The sequence below is a fragment of the Pholis gunnellus genome, assembly GCF_910591455.1.
Source record: "Pholis gunnellus genome assembly, chromosome: 11".
Taxonomy (NCBI): Eukaryota; Metazoa; Chordata; class Actinopteri; order Perciformes; family Pholidae; genus Pholis; species Pholis gunnellus.
In genome coordinates, this window is record NC_136538.1 from 24,974,723 (window position 1) to 24,989,086 (window position 14,364).

Consider the following 14,364-nt stretch of genomic DNA (forward strand, 5'->3'; position numbering starts at 1 on the left):
TACTATTTCTACACTAGTATTACTACTCTAGTGCAGTAGAAGATCAGAGTATTTCTACACTAGTATTACTACTCTAGTGCAGTAGAAGATCAGAGTACTTCTACACTAGTATTACTACTCTAGTGCAGTAGAAGATCAGAGTACTTCTACACTAGTATTACTATAGTGCAGTAGAAGATCAGAGTACTTCTACACTAGTATTACTACTCTAGTGCAGTAGAAGATCAGAGTACTTCTACACTAGTATTACTACTCTAGTGCAGTAGAAGATCAGAGTACTTCTACACTAGTATTACTACTCTAGTGCAGCAGAAGATCAGAGTACTTCTACACTAGTATTACTACTCTAGTGCAGTAGAAGATCAGAGTACTTCTACACTAGTATTACTACTCTAGTGCAGTAGATCAGAATATTTCTACACTAGTATTACTACTCTAGTGCAGTAGAAGATCAGAGTACTTCTACACTAGTATTACTATAGTGCAGTAGAAGATCAGAGTATTTCTACACTAGTATTACTACTCTAGTGCAGTAGAAGATCAGAGTACTTCTACACTAGTATTACTACTCTAGTGCAGTAGAAGATCAGAGTACTTCTACACTAGTATTACTATAGTGCAGTAGAAGATCAGAGTATTTCTACACTAGTATTACTACTCTAGTGCAGTAGAAGATCAGAGTACTTCTACACTAGTATTACTACTCTAGTGCAGTAGATCAGAGTATTTCTACACTAGTATTACTACTCTAGTGCAGTAGAAGATCAGAGTACTTCTACACTAGTATTACTATAGTGCAGTAGAAGATCAGAGTATTTCTACACTAGTATTACTACTCTAGTGCAGTAGAAGATCAGAGTACTTCTACACTAGTATTACTACTCTAGTGCAGTAACAAACTGAATGGAGACCAAACATTTAGAAAAAGATTTATTTATTTCATCAGAATCTTTTAAACAGTTTGTTGTGTTCAGGGAACTCTGTGAATCAGGACGTTTGAGTCTTTAATCATTGGATGAGCTCGACCAATAGAAACGCTCCGTGTCCTTCAGGACACCACATGCTCCAGGACGCCCTGACGAATCAGCTGCTCACATTTCCACCGAGGCAGGAAGTGCTGCAGACACAGACGTTAAGGTGACACAATGTTATTAATGAATACTATTATTAATAAGTAATAACCTGACTGTTCTTATTATTAATGAATAATAACCCGACTGTTCTTATTATTAATGAATAATAACCTGACTGTTCTTATTATTATTAATAATGAGTAATAACCTGACTGTTCTTATTATTAATGAATAATAACCTGACTGTTATTATTAATAATAATGAATAATAATCTGACTGTTCTTATTATTATTAATGAATAATAACCTGACTGTTCTTATTATTAATGAATAATAACCTGACTGTTATTATTAATAATAATGAATAATAATCTGACTGTTCTTATTATTATTAATGAATAATAACCTGACCATTCTTATTATTAATAATGAGCAATAACCTGACTGTTATTATTATTATTGAGTAATAACCTGACTGTTCTTATTAATGAATAATAACCTGACTGTTCTTATTATTAATAACAATGAGTAATAACCTGACTGTTATTATTAATGAATAATAACCTGACCGTTCTTATTATTATTAATGAGTAATAACCTGACTGTTCTTATTATTATTGAGTAATAACCTGACTGTTCTTATTAATGAATAATAACCTGACTGTTCTTATTATTAATGAATAATAACCTGACTGTTCTTATTATTATTAATGAGTAATAACCTGACTGTTCTTATGATTATTAATGAGTAATAACCTGACTGTTCTTATTATTATTAATGAGTAATAACCTGACTGTTCTTATGATTATTAATGAGTAATAACCTGACTGTTCTTATTATTATTAATGAGTAATAACCCGACTGTTCTTATGATTATTAATGAGTAATAACCTGACTGTTATTATTATTATTAATGAATAATAACCTGACTGTTCTTATTATTATTAATGAATAATAACCTGACTGTTCTTATGATTATTAATGAGTAATAACCTGACTGTTCTTCTTCAGCAGGATCACGGTTCCGTCGTCGATCTCAAACTCTCCGTGGTCTTTTAAACACCTCACCTGGAAAACACCTGATGTCAGCGTCATGTGACCACAGGTACTTATACACATAGTATATACAAGTACACACTGCAAATACTAGTACATGTGTTCACAGAATCACTATTTACAGAAGAAAATAAAATTATGAAAAGATAAAATACGTTGACGTCAATATTCAGTTTGTTTGCAGAAAGATATTAAAATATTCTTTAAATCATATTTAAATATGAAATCAATAACATTAAGTGATTCTTTTTGTAAATAAATCACATTTTTGTTGTAAAAACACTTAATTTAAAATAGATCATATTTAATATCTAATCTTCTGTTAAATAAACAGAAACATTAAAATGTTTATTCAAAGTAACATAACTTTATTTATAAACTGTTGTTTCAAATGTTTAAAACTGAATTATTGTTATTTTCACACGGATTAGATATCAGAGAGTTTAAATGAAATGAGTTTAACTTCTTATTGTTTTTATTAACAGTATAAACTATTTTAAAACGCTAAAATAAAAGCAATCTCCAGAGAGAGCTTGTTCCTACATTTCCCATCATGCACCCTGCCAGATGTGCGTGGTCTCACCTCGATGTAAAGGCTCTTTGGGGGCTTCATGTCCTGAGTGAGGTCCAGACCCTCGCCCCCCCCCAGAGACCGCATGAAGGAGGCCAGAGACTTCTTGTACTGACTGAACCACTGCACCTGCACAGGTAGACCAGCGCGGGGGGGGGGGGGGGGGGGGGGGGGGGTCATCAGTGATCGATACAGGAAGTGATCAATACAGGAAGTGATGTCACACTCACCTCCTCTGCACACATGTGGAAGCGGACGTTAGCCGGCAGAACGCTGCCGTACTCCCAACGGAGAGACCGGATCCTCAGGAGACGGTCATAGCTGAGAGAGGGAGGAGTCACACGATCACAGGGGAGGAGTCACACGATCACAGGGGAGGAGTCACACGATCACAGGGGAGGAGTCAGAGGTGTGTGTGTGTGTGTGTGTGTGTGTTACCAGTAGGCGGTCACACAGCGTTGGTTCCTCAACAAACAGCAGTGTCGTAGTTTGATTGAAGGAATGAGGTCAGCTCGACTTTCAGATTTCGCCTCGTTACTGAAACACAATGATTAATAATATGAATATGAAGTTCAGCCTTTAACCTAAAACACAAATTAAAGTATTCACATTAAAGTGGACTCACACATCCGTCTGGTTCTGTTCATAAAGAGCTTCCATCTCCTGCAGAACCTGTCGGAGTCCATCCTCCTGAGAACACGAGAGAACGCTCAGACTCCATCACTCCTTATTGCGTAATACGTGAACGTGAACTTACAGCTTTGAATATTTAACAATATGAACTCTTTACGTTGTTTTATAGCCTTCTTGTGTGGTGACTGAGTGTATATATATATATATATATATATATACATATATATGTGTGTGTATACAGTATGTGTGATGGTGGACTCCTTCACACAGTGGTCAGAAGTCTACCCTCTAAGAACTAAGAGAGCAGAAGAAGAAGTCACATTATGAATAATAAATCTTTTATAACGTCCTGACCGACCGGAGCAAAGAATCTGTCAACGAACTGTATTTACTGTAGTTTAATTAGTATGAATGAGTGAATGACGTCATGATGAATGAGTGAATGAGTCACTCTTAGAGAGCAGGTGGCCCGTCTTTAGATTTATTAGTATTTTGCTCGACAGTTTGACTCTTTACATTCATATATTTTCTTCAATGTATTTCTTCACACGTGTCTGTGACGTAGTCTCACTGATACAATCAAGAGATCTGAGATGTGTTTATAGATCTCAGCAGCATGTTAGTGAATGTGTGAGGAATCTGTCCACAGAGGCAGAAAACAGCTGTTAGTGAACACAACAACACCAGCTTTGAAAGCAGCAGGGCTGAAACCAGTCGGGACGTAACACCGGGAATAACTCACGTTAAACGCGGGCAGCTGTCCGTCGCTCATCCGGTGGAGCTCCCGGATTAACTCGATCACTTTCTCACAGAACATCCCGGTTCTGTTAAATCGTTAAACACAGAACATTAAATCTGAAAACAACACAACTCTCGTTGTGAGACTTCAGCTCCAGTTTCGCGGCAAAAAAATCGCAGTGTTGTGATCACGTGACAAAATGGACCCGTCGCTCCGGCGGCCGCGTTGGGACAAACTTCAAGAAACCCGCGAAGCGAGCTTGTCGCTGCCAAACAAACCAGCGATTAATAACCGCTTTATTTCTTAACAGTAACGATACTGTGAAGCCGCTTTAATCCATCCAGACCGACCGGTAAGAGTTTGTTCTTTTATTTAACGTCCACGGTTTAAAGCACAAACGAGCCGTTCGTCGCCATTTTTAATTCCGCAGTCTGACTTCCTTCCGGTTAGCAAACAGCGGCTAAAAATAAAAACCCGTCCGACAGCTTTTATATTCCGGTCCGAGTCCTCCGGAGAGACTCAGTGTGTTGTTGTACACCTGTGAAGAAGAGCTGGGATATTGTAGGTTTGTTTAGGAGCCGCTTCCTGTTTCTGCTCATTAGCTTCGATGCTAAGTAACTAGCTTTGTAGAATGCTGCGTTCAAGTGAAGGAAAAGAGGCTCGAAAATGGTAAATATCTGTTTCTGCTGACGTAACATTTATGTTGTGAGTTTAACAACATTAACGACATTAACAACACTAATAACATTAACAAAATTAACGACATTAACAACATTAATAACATTAACGACATTAATGACATTAATAACAGGGAGAGACTGAAGGTTCCATTGAAGATAAACAGAACGTGTGATGCGTTCAGGGTCGTGAGGCGTCAAAGGCCCCTAATGTCAGGGAGTTCACAAGTACTGTACTAAAGTACACATGTGGTCTGTACTTGAGTACTTATATTTACTGCTTCTTTATATTTACTCTCCACTACATCTCAGAGGTACATATTGTACCTTTTACTGTACTACATCTCAGAGTTTACGAGGTGTACCTGAAGGCACCATGCACTCCTTCATTCACCGGGTTTGTTTTGGTACACGTTGCTCCGACGCTCCCCAGTGGCCGTGGACGCAGCACGGTGACGGCCACGTGTTCGTGTTTCCTGCTCTCTGATTGGCCCCGCGGCGGCTGGGCGCTGATCAGCTGCTCTCTGCGGGTCCTCAGTGCACGCGGAGAGCTCGAGCCTGGGAGTCTCACAGCAGGGGGGACTCAGCTCCGTGTGTCGGTAACGGACTCCTCCTCCGGTTAACGGGTGTTTTTGTCGTTGACGTTCATAGTGATGCGAAAGCGGAATAACCCGGAGGACAGCGGAACTCTGCTGGACAGGAGAGACCCGGACCTGAAGCAGCGGGACCGGCAGGGACCGGGAGGAGAGGGGGGCATGGGGAAACCGTTCAGAAGGTAAGACCACAAGAACAACAAAGTCACGTGATCACAACACAAAGTGTCACTTTAGACAAAAAGGATGAAAAGTTCACAGAAACTATGAAACTCATCTGTGTTCATCTTATTGTCTTATTTATTAAATAAAACATGATAAACGTGATGATATCATTTATACAAGACAATATGATCAATATGATCCCGTAAAGATCAAATATTAAAATAAAATTAGATTTCTGAGTGTAAATATTAAAATAAACGGCTCCAGAAGGATTTTATGAAACGTAAAGTATTACATCTTTGAAGTGTAATTGTCAGATGTAACTCGTTACTTTATTGGTTATAATTGTTGCACATATTATTCTTTCTTTTTCATTTTTAAACATGTATTTTACATATTTTCTCGTTTATTTTTATTAGTTTTTCTGAACCAAAACTAACTCTCAGTCACAGTTTTGTATCATTTCTGGTTGATGGTGATATTTGTGTGTACTATGACAGTAGTAGAAAAGTACACACTGTGAAGTATAAGTATGCCGTGAGGATTTAGGACAGTGTGATGAAGATCAGACAGGAAGTCAGACAGGAACTGATTCAGACATCACTTTGACCCACTTTAGTTTCACTTCTGCCTCAGCAGAGTATATATATATATATATATATATATATATATATATATATATATATATATATATATATATATATATATATGTATATATATGTATATATATATATATATATATGTATATATGTATATATATATATATATATGTATATATATGTATATATATATATATATATATATATATATATGTATATATATATATATATATATATATATATATATGTATATATATATATATATGTATATATATATATATATATATATGTGTGTATATATTCATCTATTTAAAGTGATTGATAGGTGACTTCTAAACCCTGAGTTCTCCTTCCTGTCAGCTTCACTCTTCTTCTATCTAATCTTCATCCTCATTAGAGTCTCTTAAACTCTGAACAACCAGAGCTGCAGCAATGCATGCTGGTCATTCTGCTCTCTGTTCAACACGGACACAGAAAACACCAGAAGACTGAAGTCTCGGTCATGAAGTAAAAAGACTAGAAACATTCGATTTCATCAGAACGTCGAGTAGAGACGGTCTCACTGACATTAACACCGTTAGAGCCGTTAACACCGTTAGAACCGTTAACGCCGTTAACACCGTTAGAGCCGTTAACAACGTTAACACCGTTAGAGCCGTTAACACCGTTAGAACCGTTAACACCGTTAGAGCCGTTAACACCGTTAGAACCGTTAGAACCGTTAACACCGTTAGAACCGTTAACACCGTTAGAGCCGTTAACGCCGTTAACACCGTTAGAGCCGTTAACACCGTTAGAACCGTTAACACCGTTAGAACCGTTAACACCGTTAGAGCCGTTAACGCCGTTAGAACACCTGTCTGTCCTCACCTGTCCTTCACCTGTCTGTCCTCACCTGTCTGTCTTCACCTGTCTGTCTTCACCTGTCTGTCCTCACCTGTCTGTCTTCACCTGTCTGTCCTCACCTGTCTGTCTTCACCTGTCTGTCTTCACCTGTCTGTCCTCACCTGTCTGTCTTCACCTGTCTGTCCTCACCTGTCTGTCTTCACCTCCTGTCTTCACCTCCTGTCTTCACCTGTCTGTCTTCACCTGTCTGTCTTCACCTGTCTGTCCTCACCTGTCTGTCCTCACCTGTCTGTCTTCACCTGTCTGTCCTCACCTGTCTGTCTTCACCTGTCTGTCCTCACCTGTCTGTCTTCACCTCCTGTCTTCACCTCCTGTCTTCACCTCCTGTCTTCACCTGTCTGTCTTCACCTGTCTGTCTTCACCTGTCTGTCCTCACCTGTCTGTCCTCACCTGTCTGTCCTCAGGTTGGGTCTGGTGGGGAAGATGAAGAGGATGATTCTGTGGCTGCTGGTCGTCTACGTCTCCATTCCCTTCATCGTCAAACTGTGTCCGTCCATCCAGGCCAAACTCGTCTTCCTCAACTTCAGTGAGTGATTGAAGGGAGGAAGAGAGGATGGAAGAGAAGCATCGAAAATAGAAACTTTAATTCTGTTTTATAGCTGTCTGTCTGTCTGTCTCTCTCTCTCTCTGCACGCCGCCTGTCTGTCTGTCAGCAGGTCAAAGGACAGCGGGCTCGTGTTCCTGCTGCTCTTAAGACGAGTGAAACCTGTCTGAGTTGACAGGAAGTGGGCGGGGACACAGGAGAGTGATTGACAGGCTGGTGTAACAGGAGTATGTCAGATAGTCATGTGTGTGTGTGTGTGTGTGTGTGTGTCCTCTCAGTGTGGATGCCGTACTTCATCGATCTGAAGAGACCTCTGGACCAGGGACTGAACCACACACACAACTTCTACCTGGAGCCAGAGACCGGACTGAAGATCGGAGTCTGGTAACACACAGAGACACACACACACACAGAGACACACACACAGACACACACACATACACAGTCTCATTCACATATTTATATTTATTCTATTTTTGATTCTGCTCTCAATAAAGTAGATTCTAAACATTTCAGCACTTCAATCAGTCAAATACGTGTGTGTGTGTGTGTGTGTGTGTGTGTGTGTGTGTGTGTGTGTGTGTGTGTGTGTGTGTGTGTGTGTGTGTGTGTGTGTGTGTGTGTGTGTGTGTGTGTGTGTGTGTGTGTGTGTGTGTGTGTGTGTGTGTGTCAGGCACACAGTTCCTGCTCGGATGTGGAGAGAAGCTCAGGAGAAACGAGGCGACTGGTACGACTCCACCTTTAGCTCCACCCACTCTGTCATCCTCTATCTCCATGGAAACGCAGGGACCAGGTGACCCAGACGCACACACACACACAGACACACCCATCAGTCGCTGTTTGACCTTTGACCTGTTTGTGTCTCTACAGAGGAGGAGACCACCGAGTTCAGCTCTACAAGGTCAGTTTAAACCTGTGGTCTGTTATTATATTGAATAAGACATGAAGACGTGTTATCAGTAAACGATGTGTACTCTATATCACGATAAGTCACGGTACGCTATATCACGATAAGTCACGGTACTCTATATCACGATAAGTCACGGTACGCTATATCACGATAAGTCACGGTACTCTATATCACGATAAGTCACGGTACGCTATATCACGATAAGTCACGGTACACTATATCACGATAAGTCACGGTACTCTATATCACGATAAGTCACGGTACTCTATATCACGATAAGTCACGGTACGCTATATCACGATAAGTCACGGTACTCTATATCACGATAAGCCACGGTACGCTATATCACGATAAGTCACGGTACGATATATCACGATAAGTCACGGTACGCTATATCACGATAAGTCACGGTACGATATATCACGATAAGTCACGGTACGATATATCACGATAAGTCACGGTACGATATATCACGATAAGTCACGGTACGATATATCACGATAAGTCACGGTACTCTATACCACGATAAGTCACGGTACGATATACCACGATAAGTCACGGTACGCTATATCACGATAAGTCACGGTACGCTATATCACGATAAGTCACGGTACGATATATCACGATAAGTCACGGTACGCTATACCACGATAAGTCACGGTACGGTATATCACGATAAGTCACGGTGCGATATATCACGATAAGTCACGGTACGATATATCACGATAAGTCACGGTACGATATATCACGATAAGTCACGGTACGATATATCACGATAAGTCACGGTACGATATATCATGATAAGTCACGGTACGATATATCACGATACGATACATATTGCAATAGTTTATACTATATATATATATATATATATATATATATATATATATATATATATCACGATAAGTCACGGTACTCTATACCACGATAAGTCACGGTACGATATACCACGATAAGTCACGGTACGCTATATCACGATAAGTCACGGTACGCTATATCACGATAAGTCACGGTACGATATATCACGATAAGTCACGGTACGCTATACCACGATAAGTCACGGTACGATATATCACGATAAGTCACGGTACGATATATCACGATAAGTCACGGTACGATATATCACGATAAGTCACGGTACGATATATCATGATAAGTCACGGTACGATATATCACGATACGATACATATTGCAATAGTTTATACTTATTTTTTTGGAAAATGTAAATTTGGAACTGACAGGAAACATTGTGTTAACGTGACGTCTGTTAGTTCCTGCTGCTGAACTTCACCTGTACAGGTGACTCTCCTCTCTGTCTTCATTCAGGTCCTCAGTTCATTAGGTTACCACGTCGTCACCTTTGATTACAGAGGTGAGAACTCTTCTTCTTCTTCTTCTTCTTCTTCTTCACATATTTATAACAAGCAACACTGTGTGTGTGTGTGTGTGTGTGTGTGTGTGTGTGTGTGTGTGTGTGTGTGTGTGTGTGTGTGTGTGTGTGTGTGTGTGTGTGTGTGTGTGTGCAGGGTGGGGGGATTCAGACGGCTCTCCATCAGAGGGGGGGATGACATCAGACGCTCTCTTCGTCTACGATTGGCTGAAACGGCGTCTGAATGACAAAACGCCGCTTTACATCTGGGGACACTCTCTGGGGACGGGGTAACACACACGTATATATACACACACACACTCTGTTCAGTACCAGGGTTTATTTATTTAGTCTGAATGTTTTGTTTTTCAGAGTTGCCACAAACCTGGTCAGACGGCTGTGTGACAGAGGTGTGACACACACACACACACACACACACACACACACACACACACACACACTCGGTTGCATCAATAACTTCTATCAGCTGATCAATGACTCTGTTTACGTTATTCATTTCTCCTAGTTGGGTTCTACACGTGTTCCGTGTAACTAGAATAAACAGTGTTCAGAGGTTGTAGTTATTATATCTATGAGACATGTTAGTTTAATGTAAGAGTCTTAATATTCATGATGTCATTGACAGGAAGTCCTCCTGACGCTCTGATCTTAGAGTCTCCGTTCACCAACATCAGAGAGGAGGCCCGGAGCCACCCCTTCTCCATGGTAACACACACACACACACACACACACACACAGTAGGTGTGTATTTGGTTCGTACTCAGTATGTTTGTGTTATTCTATTCAATATTTTATTGAAATTCAGCATCTAACACAATTCCATCAACGTTTTAAATATTGTCCTCATGAAGCCTGATGAATGTGATGTGATGATCTGATGATCTGATGATCTGGTGATGTGATGATCTGATGATGTGATGATCTGATGATCTGATGATGTGATGATCTGATGATGTGATGATCTGGTGATGTGATGATCTGATGATGTGATGATCTGATGATCTGATGATCTGATGATCTGATGATGTGATGATGTGATGATCTGGTGATGTGATGATCTGATGATCTGATGATGTGATGATCTGATGATGTGATGATCTGATGATGTGATGATCTGATGATGTGATGATGTGATGATCTGATGATCTGATGATGTGATGATCTGATGATGTGATGATGTGATGATGTGATGATCTGATGATGTGATGATGTGATGATGTGATGATCTGATGATGTGATGATGTGATGATCTGATGATGTGATGATGTGATGATCTGATGATCTGATGATGTGATGATCTGATGATGTGATGATGTGATGATCTGATGATGTGATGATGTGATGATCTGATGATCTGATGATGTGATGATCTGATGATCTGATGATGTGATGATGTGATGATGTGATGATGTGAGTGAGTCCAGCTCATGATGATGGAACGCTGTGATCGTCTCCACTCACAGTCGACATATTAATAGTTGGTTCTGTTCAGTCACTCTTGAGGTTTGAGTCCAAAAGGTGACGGTCTCATTTTAAAATCCTTTAACGAGGAGAAGAAGAAACAAATCTAAATGACACATTAAATGAGTAGTAATAGCAGTAGTAATAACAACAATGGATGTAATAGAATGATAATAAAACCTGAGCCGGTCCTATCTATAGACCTGAGCCGGTCCCAACTCTAGACCTGAGCCGGTCCTATCTATAGACCTGAGCCGGTCCTATCTATAGACCTGAGCCGGTCCCAGCTATAGACCTGAGCCGGTCCCAACTCTAGACCTGAGCCGGTCCTATCTATAGACCTGAGCCGGTCCTATCTATAGACCTGAGCCGGTCCCAGCTATAGACCTGAGCCGGTCCCAACTCTAGACCTGAGCCGGTCCTATCTATAGACCTGAGCCGGTCCTAACTATAGACCTGAGCCGGTCCCAGCTATAGACCTGAGCCGGTCCCAACTCTAGACCTGAGCCGGTCCCAACTCTAGACCTGAGCCGGTCCCAGCTATAGACCTGAGTCCGTTCACACATCCGTGTCGTGTGTTTCAGGTGTACAGGTACCTGCCTGGCTTTGATTGGTTCTTCCTGGACGCCATCACAGCCAACAACATCTGCTTCGCCAGCGATGAGAAGTTGGTGACTTTCCTTTCTGAACATCTGTTCATTGATTCTAGAGAGCGTGATAGAAACACAGCAAACAGCCGTAATATCAAAGTTGACATCATTTACGACTTGTCTGACACTGAACCACACGTTTCTGTAGACGTTCTACGTTTCCTCTGTCAGGATGTAGCAGCAGATATTAGCTTAGCATTAGCTTTAGACCAAAGCTTCAGTCCACCACAAACGGATCAGTTAGAAGAGAAACTTCTACTGAAAGGAGATCAAATCCAGTAAGAGAAACGTCACAAAATAATGTATTAAATTTAACAAACTAATAACTTTTAATATATATATATTTATAATTATTACTTTTCAGTAACTTGGGTTTCAGTTAACTTTTTAAAGGAACTCCAGACTATTTTCTTTAATGACAGGAAGTCATATTCAGCATCTTTAAATGAGATTTAAAGGAATAACACGTCTACAGTATATGAGTGTATGTAGATAACATTAACAAAGTGAATATGAACTCTGCAGTCCCCCTACTGGTAGTATTTGGTATTCCATAACACAGCAGTAATGTACGGTTGTCCCTGAACGCATCGTGTCTCTGCAGCGTGAATCACATCTCGTGTCCCGTGCTGATCCTCCACGCCGAGGACGACGCCGTGGTTCCTTTTCATCTGGGGAAAGAGGTTGATAGCTGACATGTTCTCTCATCGTTTCATGATTCGTTTGTTCAAAGAGGTAAATCATCTTCATCCTCCTCTTCCTCCTCCTGCAGCTGTACAACATGGCGTCTCAGTCAAAGAGCCTCAGCGGTCACAAGGTGCACTTTGTTGCTTTCCCCTCGGCTCTGGCTTACAGGCACAAGTTCATCTACAGGAGCCCAGAGCTGCCAAACATCCTCAGGTACTAGCGACGCACAACGCTGACGTTTAACAGATTAAAAACACTGTGTCAAAGCAAGGAAGTCATTCTGATGCAAAACATGGCAGTACATTGTGTTTTCAGCCTCTAAATATGGAGATTTCTGTTTTATATCAAATTAAAGTGAATATCTGAACAAACGAGATTAAAAGACGTGTTGTAGAACAAAGATTAATCGAACGTTTCTTCTGGTGTTTCGTTGCAGCGATTTTTTCGGCTCAGCTCCTCAACAGACGGACGACTCAACCTGATCACACTCTCTCACACACACACACACACACACACTCACACACGTTAGCGTTTCTGATTAGACTGAATATTGTCTCATGAGCTGACACACACACACACACACTCTTCTTGGTCTCAGTCTGAACCTTCTGAGGACGACGAGGACGACGAGCAAACAGGAAGACACAAGTTTCATTTCTGAACTTTCATTTCTGAATATTTTGATCATCTTGATTCTTTACAGTCTGTGTGATTCTCATTTTGGTTCATCTCAAAATGTCTCCGACTCTTTCCAACGTCTGGTTTGTTTGGTTTTAAGGCCTGTTATGACTTGAATTCTGAATTAAATATTTCTTGTTTTATGTAACTGTGGTTTTGTTTTTTGGGTGAATGGAAAATAAATCACGTCATCAACAGACATCAGGATTTAATAAAGTGATAATAGTGTTTAGTTTGAGTCTGACTGACAGTAGTATGTCATAAAACACAAGGAGGATGCTCTGGTAAGTGAAGTGCTTTGTTTCACATCTTCAGCAGCGTTACTCCTGTGTTCATGTGTTCATGTGTTTATGAAATGGTTAATATTGTTCCTCTGATGTGAATAATATCTGAATGATGTTCTTCAGTGTGAGGATGTCTCAGTGCTGCTGGGTTGATTTGTCGTCATATAAATATGTGTGACTGGTTCTTGTGAGTTTGTTCTTGTCTTTGTGTTCATTACATTGATTTTGTCTTCATGCATTGTCCGTTAATGACGTCATGAGGTTTTAGGAGGTTCAGCTGTAGGACAGCACTGAGCTACACAATAACGAGGATGGAGACAAAAGCTTCTACTTGGATCACTTCCTGGTGGCTAACAGCTTAGCATAGCAGCTTAGCAGTGAACACATAGTGAAGAGCAGCGTCATTGACCCGTTCGGCCACTAGAGGGAGTTTACTGTTAATGAGCTTCAGTGAACTAAAGCAGGAAACACGTGTTGTTATCACCGCAGGTAGAGAGATGTGTTCCTCTGTTTCTTTTTGAAAATATATTTTTCTGAATTTATAAATCCATTGTGCAATGAAGTTCGTTAGCATAGCCGTTCGTTCACCCCGGTTTAGTCTGCTGGTGTAGTTGCCATGGCAACAAGTGCCAACTGATGTTAGCCTACATTAGCTTAGCTTAATAAAGACGAGTAGCCATATTATTACAATTCGGCATTTTTTTACTAAACCAATTACAACTACCAACAGTCATCCCTTCAAGGACC

The 14,364-nt window shown here is 40.5% G+C and overlaps 2 protein-coding genes and 1 long non-coding RNA gene across 5 annotated transcripts; 1 reads left to right on the forward strand and 2 right to left on the reverse strand.

The window, feature by feature from the left end:
- Window positions 1-970: 970 nt before the first annotated feature.
- gins1 (GINS complex subunit 1 (Psf1 homolog)) lies at window positions 971-4,232 on the reverse strand. Its single transcript, XM_079169191.1, has 7 exons — window positions 4,077-4,232; window positions 3,327-3,391; window positions 3,140-3,238; window positions 2,932-3,022; window positions 2,714-2,830; window positions 2,068-2,142; window positions 971-1,117 (listed from the first exon to the last, which is right to left on the reverse strand). The coding sequence occupies exons 1-7, from the start codon at window positions 4,149-4,151 to the stop codon at window positions 1,049-1,051; spliced, it is 591 nt and encodes a 196-aa protein (XP_079025317.1). The 5' UTR covers window positions 4,152-4,232; the 3' UTR covers window positions 971-1,048.
- A 248-nt stretch (window positions 4,233-4,480) lies between these two features.
- Window positions 4,481-13,547, forward strand: abhd12 (abhydrolase domain containing 12, lysophospholipase). Of its 3 annotated transcripts, XM_079169190.1 has the most exons (14): window positions 4,481-4,742; window positions 5,402-5,525; window positions 7,418-7,539; window positions 7,836-7,941; window positions 8,231-8,350; window positions 8,428-8,458; window positions 9,794-9,839; window positions 9,994-10,126; window positions 10,209-10,246; window positions 10,483-10,562; window positions 11,903-11,985; window positions 12,573-12,651; window positions 12,741-12,868; window positions 13,092-13,547. In XM_079169190.1, the coding sequence occupies exons 2-14, from the start codon at window positions 5,404-5,406 to the stop codon at window positions 13,135-13,137; spliced, it is 1,134 nt and encodes a 377-aa protein (XP_079025316.1). In that variant the 5' UTR covers window positions 4,481-4,742; window positions 5,402-5,403; the 3' UTR covers window positions 13,138-13,547. The 3 variants fall into 3 exon arrangements, with proteins under 3 accessions (XP_079025316.1, XP_079025314.1, XP_079025315.1); XM_079169188.1 differs by lacking the exons at window positions 12,573-12,651; window positions 12,741-12,868; window positions 13,092-13,547 and having other exon boundaries at window positions 11,903-12,507; XM_079169189.1 differs by lacking the exons at window positions 4,481-4,742; window positions 12,573-12,651; window positions 12,741-12,868; window positions 13,092-13,547 and having other exon boundaries at window positions 5,321-5,525; window positions 11,903-12,507.
- LOC306703271 lies at window positions 10,572-12,627 on the reverse strand. Its single transcript, XR_013767286.1, has 3 exons — window positions 12,503-12,627; window positions 11,919-12,023; window positions 10,572-11,397 (listed from the first exon to the last, which is right to left on the reverse strand). It is a non-coding gene; the product is annotated as an uncharacterized lncRNA (long non-coding RNA).
- Window positions 13,548-14,364: the final 817 nt, after the last annotated feature.